The 27,258-nt window shown below is 39.9% G+C and overlaps 1 protein-coding gene across 3 annotated transcripts in view; it reads left to right on the top strand.

Moving 5' to 3' along the window:
* Positions 1–27,258, top strand: part of ALG9 (ALG9 alpha-1,2-mannosyltransferase) — a 221,752-nt gene that overhangs the window by 27,766 nt on the left and 166,728 nt on the right. For all 3 annotated transcript variants that reach the window (XM_089670179.1, XM_089670180.1, XM_089670178.1), the window contains exon 8: positions 11,579–11,684. In XM_089670179.1, coding sequence (XP_089526305.1) covers positions 11,579–11,684 — 106 coding nt within the window. The remainder of the gene's footprint in view (positions 1–11,578; positions 11,685–27,258) is intronic.

Here is a 27,258-nt window from a genome sequence, read left to right as displayed (position 1 = left end):
AAAAGATGGTGTGGTACAGATGTGGCACATTAACCTCTAATTGGCATTTTAACTTGTGTGTGTCACCTTGTGTGTCTGTACCAAGGCCAAACATTCCAGGGTATGTAAACTTTTGATCATGGCCAATTTGGGTGATTTGTTATGATTTAAAAATGAGCCACACAACTAGTTGATAACAAATGGTTTCATATGATCATCATCCTTCAATTAAAGAGCATTTTTTGGCATGATCAGTCATATTTTCAATATCAATGCCACAATTTCTGCCAGGGTATGTAAACTTTTGAGCACAACTGTGTTTAACCCCTTGACGCCGACAGCACACAAATATGCAGCCCCATGGAACTGGGCTTTTTCCGTGGGGCCGCATATTTGCATACTTGTGTTTTTTGGCCAGGATCAAGCCCGATCACGTGCCCGCAGCGACGACACTGAAGTGTCAGTGACAGCTTTAGGTTTCGGACTAATGATTGGCAGGCAGGAGAACCCGTCCCCGGTCATGTGATCACTGTGACAGCTAATCACAGTGAGCACGTGAATGGGAAGCCTGTCAAACAGCTTCCTAGTATCTTTGTCCTCAGATCGTGAGGAGAAAGCGATAGTGTTATTTTTCTTCAGAGAAAGATCTGAGAAAAGTAAGTCAAATAAAATATCAGCCTACAGTAGTTCACCGATTAGGCTCTGATCACCCCTGTTAGCGTAGTGTAGTGATAGCTTACCTTCAGTTCAGTTTTAGGGTTAGTGATATAATAATAATTAGTGTATCTGTCACCACTAGTGTTGGTGCTCTCGGCGTGTTCCTATCACTACTAGTGCACCTGTCACTGTTGTACCAACGTTAGTGGTCCTGTCACTGTTAGTCTCAGCGTTAACGTTTCTGTCACTGGTTAATATCAGTGTCTGTTTTTATATTAAAAAAAAAATACATTTTTTTTATATATATGTTTTTAGAATTATTACTGTTTTAGTGTGTGGGGTGTAGTGTGTGCTCATACTGTCAGCATTTCTGTCAGTGCCCGTTAGTGTCTATTTCTGTATTTTAGGATGACAAAAAAAACAGTTAGTGCTTTGGCCAGTATCAGTGTTGCTGTTGGTGTCGTTGATGGTGTCAGTGTTTAAAAAAAAAAAAAAAAAAAAAAAAAGTTTTAGATTTCTGTATTTTATATATGCATACTTTTGTATAGTTTGGGGTCTGTAAAGTGTGTATATTTTTTCACAAAAATGTCAAGAAGGCTGTATACTGTTGAAGAGGCAAATGCTCTCCCATTTTTGGACAGTGAAGCTGAGTCAAGCTCAGATGAGGATTTCATCTGTGACAGCAAAAGTGTCACTTCAGGCAGCTCCTCCGAGGTGCTGCGATTTTTGCATTTTAATGATAATTCGCAGTGTCACCCAAGCAGTGACACCAGATATGACCGCCTGTTAAAATTTAAGCCCCTAATTTCTTTTCTTTCTGAAAAATTTTCAGCTGTTTATACATCCATATACATATATCTCCATTGATAAATCCTTAATGAAAGTCCCAGTACTAGCAGGCAGCAAGAGGACGCACAGGGTAGCACCACATCAGTTGCTGCACAGCAGTACACCTCTTTGTGAATACCAGCGAGGTCTTTCACCCCTCAAATGCCTCACCAGGCATAAATATTAATGTTGAAAATTTTGACCCTGTGGATTTCTTCAAGGTATTCGTGAGTGACGAGCTCCTAGAGCATATCAATCAAACTAATGTTTATCCCACCCAGTTTATGGCGCAACACCCAACATCTTCTCACAGGAAGAGTTGGGTGCCAATACACCTTATAGAAGTCAAAATTGTACTGGGTGTGTTACTCAACATGGGCTTAGTCCGAAAGCCCAAAATTCAGCACTATTGGACCTCTAGCCCCATCCACACCATCTTTTCCTGCAGTTATTTAAAGAGACCGCTTTGAAGTATTGCTGCGATTTTTGCATTTTAATGATAATTTGCAGTGTCACCCAAGCAGTGACACCAGATATGACCGCCTGTTAAATTTAAGCCTCTAATTTCTTTTCTTTCTGAAAAATTTTCAGCTGTTTATACATCCATATACATATATCTCCATTGATGTATCCTTAATGAATTTTAAAGGCCAACTGCATTTTAAGCAGTTCATACCAGCCAAACGTGCCCGGTATGGCATAAACGTTTACAAACTGTGCAAAAGCACAAACGGTTATACATTTGATTTTCTAATCTATGAAGGACGGGGCAGCCACCTCAACCCCCAGGGCTGCCCAGACAATCTTGGAGTCAATGGGAAACTTGTCTGGTAGCTGGTCCAACCTCTGCTTCTCCAAGGCTGCTATCTTTATGTCGACAACAACTACAGCAGTGTGCTACTTTTTAGATCTCTGCATGCTGCTGACACAAGAGCATGTAGGACCATGCAGAAGAACCGCAAAGATTTTCCACAGCAGCTGGTGAGGCAACATCTGCAGAGAGACACATCTCTCAGTTACTAACAGGAGGAAAACGATGGCTGTCAAATTCTCAGACAGAAAAGACATCTGTATGCTGACAACAATCCACCCAGAGGGCACAGTGACTGTAACAGAATTGGGGTCAGCTACACCAAAGGAAAAACCACTGTGCTTTATGGCATACAGCAAATACAGTCAGGTCCATAAATATTGGGACATCGACACAATTCTAACATTTTTGGCTCTATACACCACCACAATGGATTTGAAATGAAACAAACAAGATGTGCTTTAACTGCAGACTGTCAGCTTTAATTTGAGGGTATTTACATCCAAATCAGGTGAACGATGTAGGAATTACAACAGTTTGCATAATGCCTCCCACTTGTTAAGGGACCAAAAGTAATGGGACAATTGGCTTCTCAGCTGTTCCATGGCCAGGTGTGTGTTCCCTCATTATCGCAATTACAATGAGCAGATAAAAGGTCCAGAGTTCATTTCAAGTGTGCTATTTGCATTTGGAATCTGTTGCTGTCAACTCTCAAGATGAGATCCAAAGAGCTGTCACTATCAGTGAAGCATGCCATCATTAGGCTGAAAAAACAAAAACCCATCAGAGAGATAGCAAAAACATTAGGCGTGGCCAAAACAACTGTTTGGAACATTCTTAAAAAGAAGGAACGCATCGGTGAGCTCAGCAACACCAAAAGACCCGGAAGACCACGGAAAACAACTGTGGTGGATGACCGAAGAATTCTTTCCCTAGTGAAGAAAATACCCTTCACAACAGTTGGCCAGATCAAGAATACTCTCCAGGAGGTAGGTGTATGTGTGTCAAAGTCAACAATCAAGAGAAGACTTCACCAGAGTGAATGCAGAGGGTTCACCACAAGATGTAAACCATTGGTGAGCCTCAAAAACAGGAAGGCCAGATTAGAGTTTGCCAAACGACATCTAAAAAAGCCTTCACAGTTCTGGAACAACATCCTATGGACAGATGAGGCCAAGATCAACTTGTACCAGAGTGATGGGAAGAGAAGAGTATGGAGAAGGAAAGGAACTGCTCATGATCCTAAGCATACCACCTCATCAGTGAAGCATGGTGGTGGTAGTGTCATGGCGTGGGCATGTATGGCTGCCAATGGAACTGGTTCTCTTGTATTTATTGATGATGTGACTGCTGACAAAAGCAGCAGGATGAATTCTGAAGGGTTTCGGGCAATATTATCTGCTCCTGTTCAGGACCTGACTGTACATGGGTGTAGTCAACCTCTCTGACCAGGTCTTACAGCCCTACCTGATACTGAGGAAATGAAACACCTGTTACAAAAAAGGTTGCGATATATCTTATCCAGGTGGCTATGCACAATTCATTTGATAAAAATCTGGTGGTACTGACACCTTCCTGCAGTAACAGGAAAAAATTATAGAACATCTGATGTTTCATGCAAACCCCAGACAACCTGCAGAATCAGAGGATGTTAGGAGACTAACTTTTTTGTGTCCTGTCTCCTTCTCATTAACCAACAAATACCCTTGGAAGAAGTGTCATGTGTGCGGCAAAAATGGCAGAAGATCTGATACTCGTTACCACTGTCCAACATGCCCTTCCAGGCCTGTGCATCCACCCTTGTTTTGAAATTTACCACATTATTAAAAACTAGAAATATCTAATGGGAGGAGGTTAGCTTTTGCCTTGTTTCTTCCCTTCTATTAAAATAGTGGCAGTCATTTATGCAGCATTTTATGCAGACTTTTGGGTTAGCTATTAAAGGATAAACACCTTCACAAAAAAAATAATAATAAATGCACTTTTTTTTTGCAGGTAAAAAAAATATGCATTAATTTTTTTTTTTTTTGTTAGAAGCCTGTAAAGCATTGCACCCATGGTCAGAAGATCATGGGTGTAATGGCACCGTCCTGCAGACTTGTCTTTGTTGCTGTCTGCCGAACGTCTGATACGGGCAGGCAGTTAAAATGACAGGAAACATCAATGAACTATCTAGAGATCTGAACAGTGCCCTGGTAGTCCATTGAAGACTACAAGTCGACAGCCAAAAACGGCTGTCGGTACTTGTAGTTTTCACATTTGATCACGTTGGATTGTGACAGCGAGCGGGGATCTTATGAACTTGTCCTTCAAAAAGTAATATCATACTGCAGAGTGTCTGTAATCTATATGTTCAAATTTTGCATTCAGAGAGTGCAGTTCATCCAAATCTAATTATTAAACTATTGTTTTTGAATCCCACTATGGGTAAAAACAACATATATTTCACAAATATATGGTATCCCCATGCAGGTCAGAAGTAGGAGAATTTATTTTGAATTGATTTTTGGTGATGGGTCATAGTATTTATTTATTTCAGGTACTTGTATAGTGCCGTCAATTTACACAGTGCTTTACATATATAGTGTACATTCACATCAGTCCCTAACCCTCAAGGGGTGTACAATCTAACGTCCCTAACTTACATTCATACATGCATGGGCCAATTTAGACAGGATCCAATTAACCTACCAGCATGTCTTTGGAGTGTGGAAGGAAGCAGGAGTACCAGGAGGAAACCCACACAGGCACAGGGAGAACATGCAAACTCCAGGCAGGTGGTGCTGTGGTTGGGATTCGAACCAACAATCCTAGTACTGCCAGGCAGAAGTGCTAACCATTTAGTTACTGTGCTGTCCAATGGCAAAAATTATACAGCTAAACTGGAACATTTATGAAAAAAATGCAGATTCATTTTTTTCCCCACCTAATTAAAAAGGAATGCCTTCAAAAACAGACAGCCAAAACCCAGGATGCACCCCTAGATAAATACCTTAAGGGCTCTTGTTTGCATAATGGAGTGATTTGGGGAGTAATTCTATTATGTGGATACCACAAAGTGTCTGTAATAGGTGCATTGTGCCTGAAAATTAAACTTGAATGAAATGTCCTCTCAATGGTAAAATGCACACTATTGATTCTGAGCCCCACTACAGGTACAAAAAACATATATTGCACACATGCACAGTAAGTCCCCTACTTACGTACGGTGCAAGTTTGTAAGTCCAACAAAGTAAGGATTATAATACTTTTCACACAAATAATGCATAAACAAACCAAACACAAGAAATACTGTAAAGAGAGAATGTTTAATCTTACAGTACCTTGAAAGGTACAGTACAACAGCTGACATACAGGGGCTGGCATGGAGTAACCAGACAAGACTGCTGCTTTTATGCTTGCGTCCAGACATCCTATGCTTGAAAGCAACACTATACTGTACACTATTGTACTATACAGTAAAGTACACAGCAGAACAACTGTTTGTGGCAAAGGGTGCACGCAGCTGACAATGTCCTTCAGACATGTGAGCTACTTTCGTGATTTGGCATGTGAATACATGTTCGCATCTTTGAAAGTTCGCAACTTGAATGTTAAGTAGAGGACTTATTGTATAGTTTCTCCATGCATGTTAGAAGTAGGAGAATTGATTTTGGGTTGATTTTTGGTGGTGGGTCATAGTAATGGTACAAAATATACAGCTACATTAAAACATTTGTGAAAAAAAAATGCAACTTTATATTTTTTCCCCACCAAATTAACAAGAATTCCTTTAAAAATAGAGGGTCAAAAACCAGGCTGCACCCCTAGATAAATATCTTAGAGGGTCGTGACTGCAAAATGGAGTGATTTGGGGAGTAAATCTGTTATTTGGATACCACAAAGTGTCTTCAATAAATGCATGGTGCCTGAAAATTAAACTTGAATTAAAGTCCTCTCAAACGTAAAATGAACACTTGATTCGGAGCCCCACTACAGGCACACAAAACATATAATGCATATAGTATCCCCATGCACATCAGAAGTAGAAGAAATTATTTTGGGTTGATTTTTGGTGGTGGGTCACAGTAACGGCACAAAATATACAGATAAATTGAAACATTTTTTAAAACGAATGTGATTTTTGTTGTCTTCAAAATTAAAAATTATTCCTACAAAAATAGAGAGGCTAAAAACCCAAGATTTACCCCTAATAAAATATGATAGGGGGTCATGATTTCAAAATGGAGTAATTTGGGGGGTAATTCTATTATTTGGATACCACAAATTGTAACGAATGCATGGCACCTGAAATGTGAACTTGGATTAAATGCCCTCCAAAGGGCAAAATGTGCACTATGATTTTTGGGCCCAATAATGGGTACAAACAACATATAACACACACACACGTGGCATATTTATTCACAGCAGGAATAGAAGAAGTTATTTTGGGTTGTTTTTGGTAGTGGGTCACGGTAGCAACAAGAAATATATAGTCAAAATATAAAAACTGATTTTTTTTTTATCATTTTGGGTCAGTTTTACTTTTAGAATAAAACAAAATTTGAGTTATCCATTAACATTTACCACCAAAAGAAAGCCCAATTTGTCCTGAAAAAAACAAGATATCCACTTGGATACATTATGCAGTTGCAAAGATATGTACAGTTTAGCTAACACGTGTCAAAATTGCAAAACTGCGTCCAGACATTAAGGTTTGTTTTACCCTTAGGCATGAAGGGGTTATGGATAGTGATTAGAGATGAGCGAATCGAACTTGGCGAAGTGGAATTCGTTTCGAATATTAGGAAAAATTCGATTCGCACCGAATACGAATATTAGCAAACTTCGGATGCGCGAATCGAATTTTTCCCGATCGGCCGATTTTCATCCCTTCTACAGCCGGCAAAAAGTGTCCCTGCAGAGAGCTCCGCTATTTCTGACAGTTCTCTGACAGTTCCTTCACATTTACAGCGGTTGAAACATTGTATCTGTTTCCATTTAGGATACAATGTTTTTATTCGGAAACAAATAGATACAATGTTTCAACCGCTGTAAATGTGAGGAGAACTGTCAGAAATAGCGGAGCTCTCTGCAGATACACTTTTTGCTGTACTGGAATTCTTCTCCTTTTCATTCTTCTTCTTTTCATTCTTCTTCTTCTCATTCTTCTTCTTCTTCTTTTCATTCTTCTTCTTCTTCTTTTCATTCTTCTTCTTTTCATTCTTCTTTTCATTCTTCTTCTTCTTTTCATTCTTCTTCTTTTCATTCTTCTTCTTTTCATTCTTCTTCTTCTTTTCATTCTTCTTTTCATTCTTCTTCTTCTTTTCCTTCTTCTTCTTCTTCTTTTCATTCTTCTTCTTTTCATTCTTCTTCTCATTCTTCTTCTCATTCTTCTTTTCATTCTTCTTCTTTTCATTCTTCTTCTTCTTTTCATTCTTCTTCTTTTCATTCTTCTTCTTTTCATTCTTCTTCTTCTTTTCATTCTTCTTCTTCTTTTCATTCTTCTTCTTCTTCTTCTTTTCATTCTTCTTCTTCTTCTTCTTTTCATTCTTATTCTTCTTTTCATTCTTCTTTTCATTCTTCTTTTCATTCTTCTTCTTCTTCTTTTCATTCTTCTTCTTTTCATTCTTCTTCTTCTTTTCATTCTTCTTTTCATTCTTCTTCTTCTTCTTTTCATTCTTCTTTTCATTCTTCTTCTTCTTCTTTTCATTCTTCTTTTCATTCTTCTTCTTTTCATTCTTCTTCTTTTCATTCTTCTTCTTTTCATTCTTCTTCTTCTTCTTTTCATTCTTCTCATTCTTCTTTTCATTCTTCTTCTTCTTTTCATCTTCTTCTCATTCTTCTTCTTCTTCTCATTCTTCTTCTCATTCTTCTTTTCATTCTTCTTCTCATTCTTCTTTTCATTCTTCTTCTCATTCTTCTTTTCATTCTTCTTCTTCTTCTTCTCATTCTTCTTCTTCTTCTTTTCATTCTTTTCATTCTTCTTCTTCTTCTCATTCTTCTTCTCATTCTTCTTCTCATTCTTCTTCTCATTCTTCTTTTCATTCTTCTTCTCATTCTTTTCATTCTTCTCATTCTTTTCATTCTTCTTCTCATTCTTTTCATTCTTCTCCTCATTCTTCTTTTCATTCTTTTCATTCTTCTTCTTCTTCTTTTCATTCTTCTTCTTCTTCTTTTCATTCTTCTTCTTCTTCTTTTCATTCTTCTTCTTCTTCTTTTCATTCTTCTTTTCATTCTTCTTTTCATTCTTCTTTTCATTCTTCTTTTCATTCTTCTCATTCTTTTCATTCTTCTTCTTCTTCTTTTCATTCTTCTTCTTCTTCTTCTTCTTCTTCTTTTCATTCTTCTTTTCATTCTTCTTCTTCTTTTCATTCTTCTTCTTTTCATTCTTCTTTTCATTCTTCTTCTTCTTCTTCTTTTCATTCTTCTTTTCATTCTGCTTCTTCTTTTCATTCTTCTTCTTCTTCTTCTTCTTCTTTTCATTCTGCTTCTTCTTTTCATTCTTCTTCTTCTTCTTTTCATTCTTCTTCTTCGTCTTCGTCATCTTCGTCGTCTTCTTCGTCGTCTTCTTCGTCGTCTTCGTCGTCTTCTTCGTCGTCGTCCCCCGTGACTGCCCAAATGAGTGAAGTGTGTGGTGATTCTAAGATCGACGGCACTCATCTGCATGTCATACTGACTGACAGTATTATTTCTCTTCCCCAGCAGACTCCAAGGGCATTTAAATTAAAGGTACAGTGTTCTGCACTAATATAAAGGCTCTCTGAAGCCTAGAAACCCTTTAAATAAGTTAAATTCGCAGCGAATAAATTCGCATCGAATCGAATTTCTTCCGCAAATTCGGCGAATCAGCCGAATCGAATTTTTGAATAATTCGCTCATCTCTAATAGTGATCATATGAAGGCATTTATTGTCACATAGTTGTTTGGCTCCATTTTAAATCATAATAACAGAAATCACCCAAATGGCTATGATCAAAAATTTACATACCCTGGAATGCTTGGCCTTAGTACAGACACACAAGGTGACGCACACAGGTTAAAATGACAAAGGTTAATTTCCCACATTTGTGGCATTTTTAATTGCAATTCGTGTCAGTGTATAAATAGTTAATGAGTTTGTTAACTCTCACATGGATACACTGAGCAGGCTAGGTACTGAGCCATAGGGAGTAGAAAAGAACTGGCAAAAGACCTGCGTTAAAAGATAATGGAACTTTAGAAAGATGGAAAAGGATATAAAAATATATCCAAAGTCTTGAGTATGCCAGTCAGTACTGTTCAATCATTTTATTAAGAAGTGGAAAATTCAGGGATCTCTTGATAGCAAGCCAAGGACAGGTAGATCAAGAAAGTTATTATTCAAAACTGCCAGAAGAATTGTTTGCTATAAGGAAAAACTCACAGGTAATCTCAGGAGAAATACAGGCTGCTCTGGAAAAAGACTGTGTGGCTGTTTCAATGAGCACAATACGATGATACTTGAACAAAAATGAGCTGCATGGTTTAATTGCAAGAAAGAAGCCTTTACTGCGCCAATACCACAAAAAAGCCCAGTTACAAGCTGCCCGACAACACCTTGATACGTCTCACAACTTCTGGTATACTGTAATCTAGATTGATGAGATCAACCATAAGTGCTATGTTTGGATCAACAAGAATACCATCCTCACTGTGAAGCATAGTGGTGGCTTACTGGTGTTTTGGGGGTATGTGAGCTTGAAAGGCACAGAGAATCTTGTGAAAGCATGTTATCAGAAAATACTGGCAGACAATTTGCATTCTTCTACATAAAAGCTGCGCATGGGGCGCTGTTGGAATTTCCAGCATGAAAATTACCCTAAGCACAAGGCCAAGTTGACCCTCCAGTGGTTACAGCAGAAAAAAGGTGGATGTAGAGTGGCCATCACAGTCTCCTGACCCTAATATCATCGAGCCACTCTGGGAGGATCTCAAACGTGTGGTTCATGCAAGATGACCAAAAACTTTCCATGACCCAGAGGCATTTTGCCAAGACGAATGGGCAGGTATACCACTCACAAGAATTTCGGGCCTCATAGACAACTATTACAAAAGACTGCAAGCTGTCATTGATGCAAAGGGGGAAATTCACAGTATTGAGAACTAAGGGTATGCAGACTTTTGAACAGGGGTCATTTCATTTTGTTTACTTGTTGTCATGTTCTGTTTTATGATTGTGCCATTCTGTTGTGATCTACAGTTTAATATGAATTCCACAAGAAATAAAAGAAATGTGTTTTGCCTGCTCACTCATGTTTTCTTTAAAAATGGTGCATACTGTATATTACCAATTCTCCATGGGTATGCAAACTTTTGAGCACAACTGAAATATAATTTCTTAGAGGTAAGGAGGCAATGTTTTTATTGTGAGACTGAATAGGTGAGCATATTTGAATGTTTAAGGACATTGCGTAAGTATTAGGATCACTGCTGAGATGTGCTTTCATTGTAATGAAGAACTGTAAGTTGCAGACTGGTGTAGACTCTGCTGCACCACAAATGCTGAACGGTCCTCATCTCTTGGGAGTGCATACTGTTTGCAGTTGCATTGTAGGTCTTGAATTTTACTTTATTAATTTGATGTTTTAAAACTGTTAATACAATTGTTTGTTTTGAAGGATAAGTGCCTGAATTATTTTACATTTTCATCTATTAGAATTTCTTTTATTTTGGGAGATTATAGCAGAACTGAAGTCTGCTGTGAAAACCTGCTGGGATCTAGAACTTCTTGACAAAAGAGACACGCAAAATCTCCTTTGCCAAAAAACTTTCCTCATGCTAATAGCAGATTTTGATTTCCTATGCAAACTGCACAGCGCATATCAAAAATTGAGCTGGGTGACCTGCACACTGTAACTTTTGTACACATTGTCAGTAACTGTCCATGAGCGTTGTGGTACCTGATTGATAGCAGAATCCTGGACCTGTCCCTGCTGGAGAGGGGAGATCACTAAATCTTGTGCCAGAAGTCCATCTACTCTATGCATAATTTAGTTGCAGTTAAACATTTTAATTTGTAGCATGGACGCTGGATTTTTCTATCTTTGGTCTTGAATTCCAACTTTTGCAATGATAAGTATTACTGAACAGAAAGAGAGCAAAACGTTTACAAGTTAAACAAACAAACATAACCAGTAATGTGTTTCAATTATTGCCCCGGATTGATATTGTATCCTTCTTGGCAAAGGTTCCTCCCCAAAGTGCCTTATACTGTCCTGACATTCATTAGTTTTGCTTTATTATAATCTATATACTAATGGTTATAAAACAAAATAAGTGATTTTTTAAATCTCTCTGTTGTAGGTCCCTCTGGTGGCTATAGACAGTTATTACTATGGAAAACTTGTTATAGCACCTTTTAATATTGTGTTGTACAATGTCTTTACACCTCATGGACCTGACTTGTATGGTAAGTGGCCATTTCCCATGAAGCTGTGTCAATAATTTTAATATAGTCATGTTATGTCTTAACGTGTTATTAACTATCTTGTATAATGCAGGTTATTAACTATTTTATATAATACTAAAAGTAAAAATAATACACTTAGAGAAAAAGAATTCCTTGATAGTGTGCAATATTTGGGGTACAGTGTTAGCCAGCACTACAGAGGAAAAAAGATTTGGGGGAACTTCTTTCAGATGATTGTAAAATGAGCAAACAGTGTGGCTATGCAGTGCGAATAATATTCTAGGATGCATCCCTAGAGAGGTCACCAGCAGAAGAAAGGTGATTTTTGCAACTAAATAATCTTTCATAACTTTAGGCTAAACTGTATTCTGCTACATTGCTTTGGTGAAAATAACCCAAATCACTGTTTATTATTTAGTCTGTAGGAAAGTTATGGTATATATTTTGAAAATCGATCATTCTTGATATAATGACAATCTATGTAATTTCTTGAGGCCCTTAAAATGCCAGGACTGTACATATATACCCCAAATAACCTTTTTAGAAAGTAGACAATCCAAGTTATTTAGTAAGAGAGGCATAGCAAGTCGTTTGAAGCTGTAATTTTTTCGTCACAATATTTTGCAAAATGGAAATTTTAAAAGGTTTTTTTCACAATTTGTTTTTTTTTTTACATATACTGTCACCAGAGCAGTATAGTATAATATAACTGTTATAAGCAACCATTTTTACTGAATTCATTCAGTGTTCACTACTGTGGTTAGCTGTGATTGATCATGAGCTAATCACATGGTACAGATAAGCTCTAATTGGCCTTGTCTTCATATTGTGATCACTGTGAGCAATCTCAGAGATTAACATAATTGTACACAATGGATGGCATGAGTAAAAGCCATCCATTGTGTACAATTGTCATGTGATCTGTTGTGATTGGCCACAGCTATCACATGGTACCAACAGCGTGTGACAGATTGCTTCGTAGCCCTGTCCGTCCCAGAATAGGCCATGCTGCTTTGGGAACTGGTTAAATACATCAACGGGGTGAATAAAGTTCAGGAGAGCAGTGTTTTCAATAGGACGCCAAGATCAATAAACAGGGATGTGACCTCAAACTAGCAGTAGGAAAGTTCAAAACTAGTGTTAGAAAGTATTATTTTACAAAAAGCATATTTAATGCTTGGCATAGACTTCCAGCAGAGGTAGTGAGTCACTCAACAGTAAGTGAATTCAAAATGCTTGGAACAAACATAGAAAATATACTCAAAAAAGTAAAAAAAAAAAAAAAACCACAAAAACATACTGTATATAAATAAAAACAAAAAATCGGGGCAGACTCCATGGATGACTTGGTCTGTGTTTCTACCATCACATTTCTATGTTTAATAAATATATATATCAAGAGAGCGAGTACTGCGTAAACATTTTTAGGCAGGTGTGGAGAAATGCTTTAAAGTAAGAATGCTTTCAAAAATATATATTTTAATTGTTTATTTTTATCTATTTACAAAATGTGAAGTGAGCGAACAGAAGAAAAATCGAAATCAAATCAATATTTGGTGTGACTGCCCTTTGACTTTAAACCAGCATCAGTTCTTACACCTGCACACTTTGTACACTTACACAAAGTCAGGGCTAGAGTCAGGTGTATGATTAACTAACTATACCAAGCAGGTGCTAATGATCATTAATGTCATATGTAGGTTGAAACAGTCATTAACTGAAACAGAAACAGCTGTTTTAACAGGCTTAAAGCTGGGTGAGAAACAACCAAACTCTGCTACTAAGGTGAGGTTCTGAAAGACCGTTTCAAGTCACAGGTCATACACCATGGCAAGACTGAGCACAGCAACAAGACACAAGGTGGTATACCGCATCAGCAAGGTCTCTCCCAGGCAAAGATTTCAAAGCAGACTATGGTTTTAAAATGTGGTTTAAGCTCTTTTGAAGAAGAACAAAGAAACAGGCAATATTGACTGTAGATGTATTGGTCAGCCATGGAAACTCAATGCAACAGATGAGACACGTCATGCTTACTTCCCTTCAACATCGAAAGATGTCCAGTGCCATCAGCACAAAACTGGCGAAAACCAGTGGGACCCAGGTACACTCATCTAGTTTCTGGAGAAGTCTGGCCAGAATTGGTCTTCATGAAAGAATTGTGACCAAAAAGCCATACCTCCAACTTGTAAACAAGGCTAAGCGACTCAACTATGCACAAAAACATAGGAACTGGGGTGGAGAAAAATGGCAGCAGGTGCTCTGGACTGATGAGTCAGAATCTGAAGTATTTAGCTGTAGCAGGAGGCAGTTTGTCCGCTGAAGGGCTGCAGAGCGGTACAATTATGAGTGTCTGCAGAAAACAGCATGGTGAGGTTTTTTTGGGGGCTGCATTTCTGCAAATGTAGTTGGTGATTTGGTCAGGATAAATGGTGTCCTCAATGTTGAAGACCAAGGAGTCCTGGAAGTGATGGTTTGATAGACATCAAGTCTATCTGGCTTTACATGAAGAGCCAGAAGAATTTGAGGCAGCCTACATCCACAGAGGATCTGTGGTTATAGATGTTTGGAGCAACCTACCTGCTGAGTTCCTTCAAGCACCGTATGTAAGTGTACCTAGAGGAATTAATGCTGTTGGTTAATTGATAAAATTAACCATTAACACTTCTATTTGTGAAAGCATTCTTAAAGTACAACATTTTGTTCACATCTGCCTAAAGCTTTTGCACAATAGTGTGTGTGTGTGTGTGTGTGTGTGTGTATATATATATATGCATCTCAATAAATTAGAATATCAATTTATTTCAGTAATTAAATTCAAAAAGTGAAACTCATATATAGATTCATTACTACACACGGTGATATATTTCAAGCATTTCTTTCCTTTAATTTTGATGACTATGGCTTACAGCTAGTGAAAACCCAAAATTCAGTATAACAGAAAATTAGAATATTACATAAGACCAATATAAAAAAGATTTTTAATACAGAAATGTTAGCTTACTGAAAAGTATGGACCTGATGCAACTTGGATTCTGTGCCTCTCCACTCTTCCTCCAGACTCTGGGATCTTGATTTCCAAATGAAATGCAAAATTTACTTTGGACCACTGAGCAACAGTCCAGGTAGGATGCTTCAGACATTGTCTGTTTGTTGAGTGGCTTGACACAAGGAATGCGACAGTTGTAGCCCATGTCCTGGATACATCTGTGTGTGGTGGCTCTTGAAGCACTGACACCAGCCATAGTCCACTCCTTGTGAATCTCCCCCAAATTCTGGAATAGCCTTTGCTTCACAATCCTCTCAAGGCTGTGGTTATCCCTGTTGCTTGGGCACCTTTTCCTACCACACTTTTTTTCCTTCTACTCCGCTTTCCATTAATATGTTGGATTCAGCACTCTGTGAGCAGCCAGCTTCTTTAGCAATGACTTTTTGTGACTTACCCTCCTTGTAGAGGGTGTCATTGACTGCCTTCTGGACAACTGTCAAGTCAGCAGTCTTCCCCATGTTTCTGTAGCCTACTGAACCAGACTGAGACCATTTAAAGGCTCAGGAAACCTTTACAGGTGTTTTTGAGTTAATTAGCTGATTAGAGTGTGACACCATGTGTCTACAATATTGAACTTTTTCACAATATTCTAATTATATGAGATACTGAATATTGGGTTTTTACTAGCAGTAAGCCATAATCTTCAAAATTAAAAGAAAAAAAATGCTTGAAATATATCACCCTGTGTGTAATGAACCTATATGAGTATATACATACATACATACATACATACAGTGGGGCAAAAAAGTATTTAGTCAGCCACCAATTGTGCAAGTTCTCCCACTTAAAAAGATGAGAGAAGCCTGTAATTTGCATCATAGGTAGACCTCAACTATGAGAGACAAAATGAGAAAAAAAATCCAGACAATCACATTGGCTGATTTGGAAAGAATTTATTTGCAAATTATGGTGGAAAATAAGTATTTGGTCAATATCAAAAGTTCATCTCAATACTTTGTTATATATCCTTTGTTGGCAATGACAGAGGTCAAACGTTTCCTGTAAGTCTTCACAAGGTTGGCACACACTGTTGCTGGTATGTTGGCCCATTCCTCCATGCAGATCTCCTCTAGAGCAGTGATGTTTTGGGGCTGTCACTGGGCAACACAGACTTTCAACTCCCTCCAAAGGTTTTCTATGGGGTTGAGATCTGGAGACTGGCTAGGCCACTCCAGGACCTTGAAATGCTTCTTACGAAGCCACTCCTTCGTTGCCCTGGCGGTATGTTTGGGATCATTGTCATGTTGGAGGACCCAGCCACGTTTCATCTTCAATGCCCTTGCTGATGGAAGGAGGTTTGCACTCAAAATCTCACGATACATGGCCCCATTCATTCTGTCCTGTACATGGATCAGTCGTCCTGGTCCCTTTGCGGAGAAACAACCCCAAAGCATGATGTTGCCACCCCCATGCTTCACAGTAGGTATGGTGTTCTTTGGATGCAACTCAGCATTCTCTCTCCTCCAAACACGACAGGTTGTGTTTCTACCAAACAGTTCTATTTTGGTTTCATCTGACCATATGACATTCTCCCAATCCTCTTCTGGATCATCCATATGCTCTCTAGCAAACTTCAGACGGGCCCGGATATGTACTGGCTTAAGCAGGCGGACACGTCTGGCATTGCAGGATCTGAGTCCCTGGCGGCGTAGTGTGTTACTGATGGTAGCCTTTGTTACGTTGGTCCCAGCTCTTTGCAGGTCATTTACTAGGTCCCCCCGTGTGGTCCTGGGATTTTTGCTCACCGTACTTGTGATCATTTTGACCCCACGGGGTGAGATCTTGCGTGGAGCCCCAGATCGAGAGAGATTATCAGTGGTCTTGTATGTCTTCCATTTTCTAATTATTGCTCCCACAGTTGATTTGTTCACACCAAGCTGCTTGCCTATTGCAGATTCAGTCTTCCCAGCCTGGTGCAGGTCTACAATTTTGTTTCTGGTGTCCTTCGACAGCTCTTTGGTCTTCACCATAGTGGAATTTGGAGTGTAACTGTTTGAGGTTGTGGACAGGTGTCTTTTATACTGATAACAAGTTCAAACAGGTGCCATTGATACAGGTAATGAGTGCAGGACAGAGGAGCCTCTTAAAGAAGAAGGTACAGGTCTGTGAGAGCCAGAAATCTTGCTTGTTTGTAGGTGACCAAATACTTATTTTCCACCTTAATTTGCAAATACATTTTTTCCAAATCAGCCAATGTGATTGTCTGGATTTTTTTTCTCATTTTGTCTCTCATAGTTGAGGTCTACCTATGATGCCAATTACAGGCCTCTCTCATCTTTTTAAGTGGGAGAACTTGCACATTTGGTGGCTGACTAAATACTTTTTTGCCCCACTGTACATGTGAAACGATCTATGAACCTTTGGTAATTTTCCACATGTATAGCTTTTGAGATGTGAGTCATAATCAGTAAAAAAAAGAGAGAAAATCCTAGGTAGCAAGTACACTGCTTTTTACGTGGCCTTTTCTACCTGGTTTAGACATTGAGTCACTGATGGGAAGTATGTGAACTCACTTGATAGCACATTTAAATATTAATCCCCAGGTGCATGCGCGACCAGGGACGATGACGGCCGCATCTTCCTGAGACTCCGTCCATCCCCAGCCTTAGCGACTCACCCATGGCGCAACGCTGGCCTCCAGGCGTCCCTGGGTGAGTCACACCAGCCCTGCACCCAGCCCAGGACATAAGGAGAGAGTTAATGGGGAAGATCGGGCACTGGAAACCCCCTTCCCTGCCGCCACACACTGCAGCAGTTCCTCAGTAGGCCACAATCCCCGGCCTCAATTACGGCTGCAACCCCGAGGACGAGCTCCGGGACCCCCATCGGCGGCTGGAGGTACTGCAGCTACATCCCACACTGTGCAGCCAACATCCCCAACCTCTCCTAACCCCCAGATGGAGGATCCCGAGCCCCTGACACTGGTAGGGGGGGCATTAGAACACCCTTCATTGAGTCATCCTCCTTCCACTCCGCATGTTTCACCTTCTTTCACGGTATCTGCATTGGAGGAAAAATTGCAAGTATTTTTACGCAACATTACCGCCTCTATATCCGCTGAAGTGGGCAAATTGGCTTTGGATCTTAGAGGGGAAATAGCCCAGATTGGTGAATGTGCGGATAAATTGGAGAATAAATTTGACGAATTGGTGCAATACGTCCATGTCTTAGAAGAAGATAACGCGTATCTGAAACGCCATGTCACAAATCCAACTCCAACAAGAAGATTTAGAAAACAGGGAACACCAGCAGAACATCCGTATTCGTGGTATGTCTGAATCTATTGCCGATTTCCAACTCTACCGACATCTTTTGTCCATCTTCACCGCATCCGCCCCCATGGTTCCAGAAGCAAAATTGGCGCCTGGACAGGGCCCACCGATCACTAGGCCCTAGACCTGCTGACGGCACCAGACCACGTGACGTCATCATCCGCTTTCATTTTTTTGAAAGCAAAGAAGCCTTTTGTTAGCCTCCGTATGCATCAAGCCCTTCAGCTCTTTTGTGATCTCTCTCCGATCACCCTGGCTAAACAGCAGGTGCTGAAGCCAATCACCACACATCTTCAACATCACCGTGTCCCCTATCATATTGGGGTTTTAATTTCAAGCTGGTCGTCTCCAAAGATGTTTTCCAAGTTACCCTATGTGATCTTTTAGAGGCAGACTCCTTTCTGAAGCAATTGGGACTACCCCCTTTATCGGAAGACGCCTCCTCATTACCGCCTACTTCATCTTGTCCTTCCGTTAACCCCAACAAGATTTGGACACCAGTTCGTGGGGGCCGGAAGAGTCTTTCACGTACTCCACAACGTCCTCGTCCTCCTCGTTCCAGCGATGAGCCTACCTGATGCTCTTCTAGGGTGTTCTCCTGTAGATATTTCGGGGGTTGTACCCTTACCCTCTCCCCTTCCCCCCCCCTTTCCGCCCCCTCTCCCCCCCCCCCCCCCACCTTTTTTTTCCTTCCTTTTTTTTTTTCCTGTGCTGGGTGCTTTCATTTGTCCTCTTTTTTTTCAGGCCGAGTTTGACGACTGTTATGTTTCGGTTGTCGTGCTGCCCCCGATCCCGTCCAACCCCTGGCCTGCCCACTGTTGCTATGTGGCATTATTATGTTTGTAACCATGCAGATTTCACCATTGATGTGCTCCCTCTTTCTCCTGTGTTCCTCTTTCAGTTTACTGTATTTTCCGGCATATAAGACGACTGGGCGTATAAGACGACTCCCTACTTTTCCTGTTAAAATATAGTGTTTGGGCTATACTCTCCGTATAAGACTACCCCTCTTCCAACGCACACCAAATAAAAATTAAAAAACATCAGATTTGATTTCAATATGGTATGGTATTCCAATGATGGGGTGCTATTCCTCCCACTGACACCAATGATGGGACACTATTCCTCCCACTGACACCAATGATGGTGCCCCATCATTAGTGTCAGTGTGTGAGGAATAGTGTCCCATCATTAGTGTCAGTGGGAGGAATAGTGCCCCATCATTGGTGTCAGTGGGAAGAATAGTGCCCCATCATTGGTGTCAGTGGGAAGAATAGTGCTCCATCATTGGTGTCAGTGAGAGGAATATTGCCCCATCATTGGTGTCAGTGGGAGGAATAGTGTCCCATCATTGGTGTCAGTGAGAGGAATAGTGTCCCATCATTGGTGTCAGTGAGAGGAATAGTGTCCCATCATTGGTGTCAGTGGGAGGAATAGCACCCCATCATTGGTGTCAGTGGGAGGAATAGCACCCCATCATTGGTGTCAGTGGGAGGAATAGCGCCCCATCATTGGTATCAGTGGCAGGAATAGTGCCCCATCATTAGCATCAGTGGGGCAATATTCCTCTCACTGACACCAATGATGGAGCACTATTCTTCCCACTGACACCAATGATGGTCCACTATTCTTCCCACTGACACCAATGATGGGACACTATTCCTCACACACTGACACTAATGATGGGGCACCATCATTAGTATCAGTGGGAGGAATAGTGCCCCGTCATTGGTATCAGTTGGAGGAATAGTGCCCCGTCATTGGTGTCAGTGGGAGGAATAGTACTCCATCATTGGTGTCAGTGGGGGAAGGAATAGTGTTCCATCATTGGTGTCAGTGGGGGAAGGAATAGTGTTCCATCATTGGTGTCAGTGGGGGTAGGAATAGTGCCCCATCATTGGTGTCAGTGGGAGGAATAATGCCCTATCATTAATATCAGTGACACCAATGATGGGGCAATATTCCTCCCACTGACACCAATGACACTTGCTGACCCCTGTTCCAGTATGGTGCTGCTGCAGCCAGCATATGTGGTTGCAGCAGCACCTCTGCACAGCACACTTACCGGCCGCTCCCTCGCTTGATTTTCGCTGGGCCGCTCGGCTCCGCCTCCTCGCCGGTGATTGGCCGCCTGTGTGCCTTTCCTGAGCTACAGTTCTGGCGGCCAATCACCGGTGAGGAGGCAGAGCCGAGTGGCCGCACGAACATCCAGCGGCCGAATTGAATGAAGGTGCAGCCGCGCTTCCTGGACTGGATCGTCGTGGGACTGGGACCGGAGCCAGGTAAGAAACAGCAGCCCCTGCCCACCCCTTTACATAGTGTCCCTTCCGTTGGAAAGGGGGGGGGTTTGAAAACCAATAAAAATTGTTAGTATAAAAAGAAAAATTAATCCGAGCTAGTGAGAGATTAACCTCCCCTATGTCAAAATGTTTTGGTTGTCAGCTCCACAACAAAATTGATGATCAAAAAATATCTCAGAGGAGCTGATGAGGCTCAGGAGATTGGTAAAGGTTACAAAGAATTTCTTAAAGTGATACTACACTGCATCTGAGCACCACAAACCAAAAAAGCTGTTTAATTATTTTTTCATATTCAACGCAAACTCGCCTATTCAACGATATCTTTATTATTAGCTTTATTTTGCTGAAAAATAATTTTGAAAAACACCCCTAGCATTTCTGGCGGTGGACATCTTGAGTAAGGGCAGATTCATGTAGCATTTACTTTATGGAATCCATCTGCCCTTAGCTTTGGCAAGCAGGCAGGAGAGTTTGCTTGGCTGAGAAACCCTTCCTCCCCTCCTAAAGACTCCTTGGATGTGTGAGATCATTTGTCTAGACCTGGAAACAAGGGGGCAACTGAAGAAATAGAAAAATAGTTGTTTAAAACAAGTAAATATGGCTTACTTTCCTATCTCTTTATATAATACTAGCAGCATAAAGTTTAAATAATATGTAAACCCAGCATTTTATATTCTTGATATGTGCCTGCTTCACCATGTACGTATATGAAAAAGTATCCTGTTTTCTTTGTATTGTCTCTTTTGTGTGAAATCCCTGGTGTTCCTGCCTCTCACTCTGATTGCTTCCCTTATTACTAAGCAGGAGAACACAGCATGGTCAGTTCTCTATCATAGCTGGGAACGCAGCGTGCTGTCCTCCAATGATCTGACTGACTGACTGACACACCCCCACCCCTACCTAGTGTACTGCTGTTTCTTCTCCCCAGCTCTTATGCAGCTGAGAACAGAGGGAATGTGATCTTCTATAGAAAGTCGACAAAAGTGTTTGTAATTTTTTTTTTTTTTTTTTTACAAATTTTTTATATCTATACAGAAATGTTTAGTCTTTCATTTCTATTTTAAATGGAATGGGTTGTTTTACAACGGGAGGGTTTACAGTCACTTTAAAAATAGTCATTAGGGTCTTGACTTCATTTACAACTAAATGCTGTGAAAATACAGGTGTACCTTGGTTTACGAATGCCTCGGGTAACTTAATTTTCAGTTTACGAATGAAATTTTTTTTGCAAAACGAAGTGCATGTTGGTGCCGATTTTTAAATGCAATTGCTGGAATGTTTTTTTTTCTTCACTATAGCTCACAGAATTAGCTGTCAGTTTCCCCAGAGTTAAAGGAAAGTTTCTTTTAACTTGAGGAAATAAACTAAAAGGAAACTTTTTCTTTTAGCTAGGGGGAAAGTGACAGCTAAATCTGAGCTATAGTGAAGAAAAAAAAAAGCGGTAATTACATTAAAAAACTGGCACCATAATAAACAACATCGTGGGGTCCCCCCTTCATTCATACCAAACCCCTTGGGTCTGGTATGGGTTTTGAGGGGAACCCCCATGCCAAAATAGAAAAAAATGGTGTGGGGGTCCCCCCAAGATCCATACCAGACCCTTATCCGAGCATGCAGGTCAGGAAAGGGGGGGGAACAAGTGAGTGCCCCCCCCAAACCATAGCAGGCCACATGCTGTCAACTTGGGGGGGGTGCTATGGGGCAGGGGGGCTCCCCCCCAATCACCTTTGTCCCCATGTTGATGGGGACAAGGGCCTCTTCCCCAGAACTCTGGCCGGTGGTTGTGGGGGTCTGCGGGCAGGGGGCTTATCGGAATCTGGAAGTCCCTACATCCCGTCTTCTCCCCCCAATGTGAATGAGTATGGGGTACATGGTCCTGCTACTCATTCATAAAAAAACAAAAAGTGTGTGAAAAAAAGACAAAGGACTTGTCAAAGACCGTGTCCTATTAAAAGAAAAAAACTAAAAGAATGTCCCCCACCATAGATCCAACTTCAATGTGTAGCTAAACTGAGGTATGCCTGTTTCATGATTTGGAACAAAGGTAATCCAAATCTATATTGATTGAAACCATTTTGAATAGTTGGACGTGCCTACTAACCACTGTGCTGGGTGTGGCTACTGGCATTTAAGAGTTACTAAATATAAGTATTCAAATATTGTTTGATCAAAGACCTTGATTGTTTAAACCAATGGTTTAAAAATCATCTTTGACAATGTAAAATATTATAAGATTTCTATATTATTAAGGCATATCTGAAGATAAGAACAGTCTAAAAGCTATTCATGAAGAAATGCAGAAAGTTCTTACTGATTCAATTGATTGTGTTCTGTGTATAAAATTAAAGCGTGTCACGTATTTCTAGAAAAGTTGCAGCTACATTTTGTCCGCTATGCATTGTACACTTGACAAGATGGTTGTCTGGATAACATATTTTGGAAGAACAATATATTTAAATGCAGTATTAAATACAATGTGTATAAAAAATACATTTCTTAGCTTGATTATTGGGGGATGGTAAGCATAGCCAGTACATGGGATTTTCCAAACCTGCAAATGCATTCTAATGCTTTTCACATCATTAATCTTCTACCTCTAAAGCTCAATACACACTTTAGAATCTGACTGTTCAACATCCTTTATATCTATCAAAAACTATATAATGTTTGATTAGAGGCAAATTGATTGGACCGTTTTAGTAAGTCCTCAAACTACAAAGATTGTATGGCATGGGTTAGCAGGGCCCTTTTAATTGTTTGCTTTCCTGGTTGAGGTAAACTGCCTAATATGCTTGACCATTGTCCTAGAATGCTGCAGCATTCAGATTCCACAAATATACTTTGTATATTGAGCGTTTGTCAAACTTTACCAAAAAACAATGTTCTACGTTTCTAGCTAATCCGCGTGTTGTTAAGTATGGCAGCAGATGCCCCGTCACGCAAGAGAATTTCCAGCCGTCTGCCAAATTGTTATATATTTCCATTTTTGTGTAAATTGATTGTGGTTATTTAATGAACACTGCATGCAAAGTCAAAACATATTCACATCTAGCTAGAGATAATTGCAACTATGTATTCATTTCAACTCTGCATGGTTGCACCAAATCCAATATCTCACATATGCTCGAAAGTATCTTTACAGATGGTAGTCTGCCTAAATACCATTATAGGTCCATTAGAAAGTGGCCAGCCAGATCAGCCTTGCAGCTATTTGGGCAAAGAAGGTAATTCTCATTGAAACTAAAAGATATGGAGGAAAAAAAATGGCAACTACATTGTGTAGCTAACTTCTTTAATAAATAGAACATAAAAGCAATAAAAAACGTTCCAAGCACAGCAGGAGGTAGAACTTCCATATGTACACTCTGCTGGTGTGAGAAGGAAGACGAGAGATTTGTGTGCTCCAGTGCCATGTTTGGTGTGCCCTGCGCTCCAGTGTTGGGTATGTGACTTTGTACCTGCTGATTACATATGCAGATGGGCACAAGCAATGCTTCCAGGATACAGGAAGGTGGTGCCAATAAGAAACTGTGCAAAGACTTCTGAGAGTGGTTTGATTTTATGTTCTATTCATTAACAAAGTTTGCTACACGATGTCAGTGCACTTTTTTTCCTTCATATTTTTTGCATGCAAAGTCACCATCCCTATTTTCAGTATTACTGCACTTGCCCTCTAGGGGTCTTCAGTGCACTGTGCTTTAAAAGCATGTTGTATCCGAGTACAGCATTTATTATTGTATGTAGCTTACAGTGCAGAACTAGGCAAAGTAGCTGGTGTCTGCAAAGCTGGCACCATAAAGACCATCATACATGGATCAAAATTCGGCTGGTTCAGCAGTGACTGTTTGAATGATGATCCTTGTAAGCAGGGAGGTTTACAAAAGTTTCTGTCTGATTTTCCTCACTCGATCAGCTCTGCCGGATATAGTCGGCAGTACTTATCAGTGTATTTTAACAGCGGGGAAGTCTATTTGCTATCAGAGTACAAAGGCTAAAATGTGTGGATCGAGGAATCAAAACCTTTATTTTTTAAAAAAAAATTTTATTGTTCAGCCCAAGTAAAAATTACTCGTCTATGGGACACCTAAAGCTGGATATACACGGGTAGTTTTTTTCATTCAAACAGTGGGTTGAACGAAAAATTAACACAATGATGTGTGATGCAGGGATCTTTCCCACTGAGCTGCTGTGTGGATAGTGGAAAGACAACACTGGACCCGCAAGTACACTCCACTGTATTGTTATCTTAAGATATTAATATTGGTATAAGTGATCTGGTTCCTGGGCAGGCGGCTTCTACATCCCAGAGGATCTCCACAGTCTCCCTGGCTTGTAATGTATTGTAAGAAGAGTTGAAATGCGCCACCCCACACAAGCTGCTGATTAGGCCTTTGCTTTTTATTCACACTGGAATAAATACCACTGTAGGTCCAGTTCACTTCTGGTCTGTTCACTTTATTGCCAGTCAAGCCCTGATGAAAGGGGCACGTGGACCCTCTGAATGCGTTGGATACTTCTTTTTAAATGATATCCCTGACTTTTAATGGAATACTGTATAGTTGTATCTGGATCTCTTAACAGTGGTGTGATGCTTCAATTTAAACTCTTCTTACAATACACTAAGCTTTGTGTAACAAGGGGTCTTCCCTCGTTAGAATACACTGATCAATGCTTGCAGCCATTGGCTACAAGCGCTGATCCAATACTGGTTTTCTAGCAGGGCTGCTCGACAGAAGCCAGTCGTTAGACTGGCTTCTGTTAAACAAACAACGGTAATAAAAATACTGAAAGTACATGCAATTTTTGGTACATGTGTACTGGGCTGTGCTTTCAGGTATGGTGGAATGCATTACACTCTTCCTTTCTACAACTCGCCATTCTGTTCCTGAGAAGATAATTGTTGGAAAAACAAAATTTTTATTTATTTTAACGAAGTACATTCTGAAGTTCACATACTAGTTTAGTGGACTAGAGCCTTAGAAAAGTGCAAAACTTTATTTTATTCCTCCATATCACCTTTCTTCTTTAGTACATTGCCTTTTACTTCATAATACTGAGTAGCTCTTTTTTTTTTTTTTTTTTTGCAAAACGTTACCACCAGACACAGAAACGTATGGATTTTACCAAATAAAATTGCAGATTTATAGTTCTCTATACTGCCATCATGGTAAAATCGTCAGTGCTGACTGGGAAGGCCTACCTACAATATTAACGTAATGTTTCAGTGTTTAATAAAAGAAATGTAATTCTCCAAGATTTACAGGAGGAAACCTATAAACAATATAAACAATGCTGAGGATGCCTTAGTGTTACTAAACCCACAAAAGTAAAATCAGTCTTTATATGCAGTAAAGCATGCTTGTTATACTCACTATGGAGCCTATGGAGTTAATCCTCTGCATTGTGTAAAAAAAGGATGTTTAATCCTCCCCTTCTTCCACAGTCCCCAATCTATCTACTGAGCCTTGAAGATGAGCTGTACATGCTCACTTTGGTGTGTATTGCTAGAGAGTTTGTTCTTTTTCTTGGGAGAGTGCATATGATCAGCACAGGGCCAATAAGTGCTGTCTAGACAGAGGGTCAGGGGTCCTGCAGCCTCATAGGACAATCAGTGGAGAATGAAAACTCCTACAAGCTTAAAATAGTGCTTTGCTGGACTCTGATAGTCACAAGACTGCTCTAACTGCTGATGAGAAAAGGCATTTAGCAGTTAATATTTACTAAAATAATTGCATTTCCATGTTCTGTGTACTGTGGGAGACCAGATATAGTGAATGTAGGGTCTTGAGTTTAGTAACTTTAAAGCAGTATTAAGCTCAAAACCAAACATTTTATATATTGCAGCTTACCAATAATTGGATGTGATGGCTGCATTACTTTTCTATTTTAGACTATTTAACATCTGTTTCCACCTGGTGATCTGGTCAGTAATACACCATACTCAGCTAACACTTTGTAAGCAGTTGCAGCAACAGTGTTTTTTTTTTCCTTTTGGGATAAAGGTTTTACATAGATAATAAAATTGATCATTGTAAGCACCCCTGCCCGTGTTGAATGGTTTGCCTCATCCTTGTGACTAACAAATCTGCGAGAGAGCTTGTTCTTTTGAACAACAGGCCAACTGGCTGGATCACCAGATGAGAATAGAAGAAAGCATAAAAAAGAAAACAAATGCAACCATATATCTAAGAATTGGTAAGCTACAATATAAAAAAATATTTAATTTTGGGTTTAATACTGATTTCAATTTCCCTCAAGCTCTGTGCAGACTCCTGAGAAAATTGGTGAGATAATCATATGAGCCGAGAATGCGATTTCTGATACATTCTGTGCACAGTACTGTCAACATGCTTGCAAGGAAGTAAAATTAGTTTCCCTTTCAGAAAGAACATATCTGCCTGCAGATGTTATGAAATAGGCAGATTTTAATAAAATAATGTTGATTATTCAACAAAGATAATAAAGTGTGACTATCTGTTGACAACCGATCAGAATTCACCTTGTACAGGTCTGACTTTAGCAGAGTACATTCTAATTGTTTTTTTTGGCTTACTGTAGTTAACTAGCACTTTTCTTCTATATAAATCAGTTTTCCTTTAAACAGTTGTCTTCTAAAGATGAAAATTACATTATATTTCATTTTATAAGCTGATTTACCAGGTAGCAGCTGAATTCAGTTTGCAGAATGAGCAACAATTTAAGAAAATGATCTGCATAAAAGAATCGTGGCTAGCAGTTGGGTTTTAAGACGCCAAATTTGTGATTGTGGACAACAGTAACAATTAAGCCCAGATTGGTTTGCTTGCTTTAAACGTGTGTTGGCTTTACTTTCTTCTTATATCCATCTCTCAGCTACAGTATGTATCAAGATATGTTATGTTTATCACCGTGCTCTAACATTTTTTGTATTGTAAGTCTTTATTGGTGGGCACGCTTCTACTGTGTAATAAAAAGAT

Source organism: Staurois parvus, unplaced genomic scaffold (genome assembly GCF_062004578.1).
Source record: "Staurois parvus isolate SC_StPar_1 unplaced genomic scaffold, SC_StPar_1.0 ptg000087l, whole genome shotgun sequence".
NCBI lineage: Eukaryota > Metazoa > Chordata > Amphibia > Anura > Ranidae > Staurois > Staurois parvus.
The sequence above is the reverse complement of the archived record's forward strand: the minus strand, read 5'-3'. Positions and strand labels throughout refer to the sequence as shown.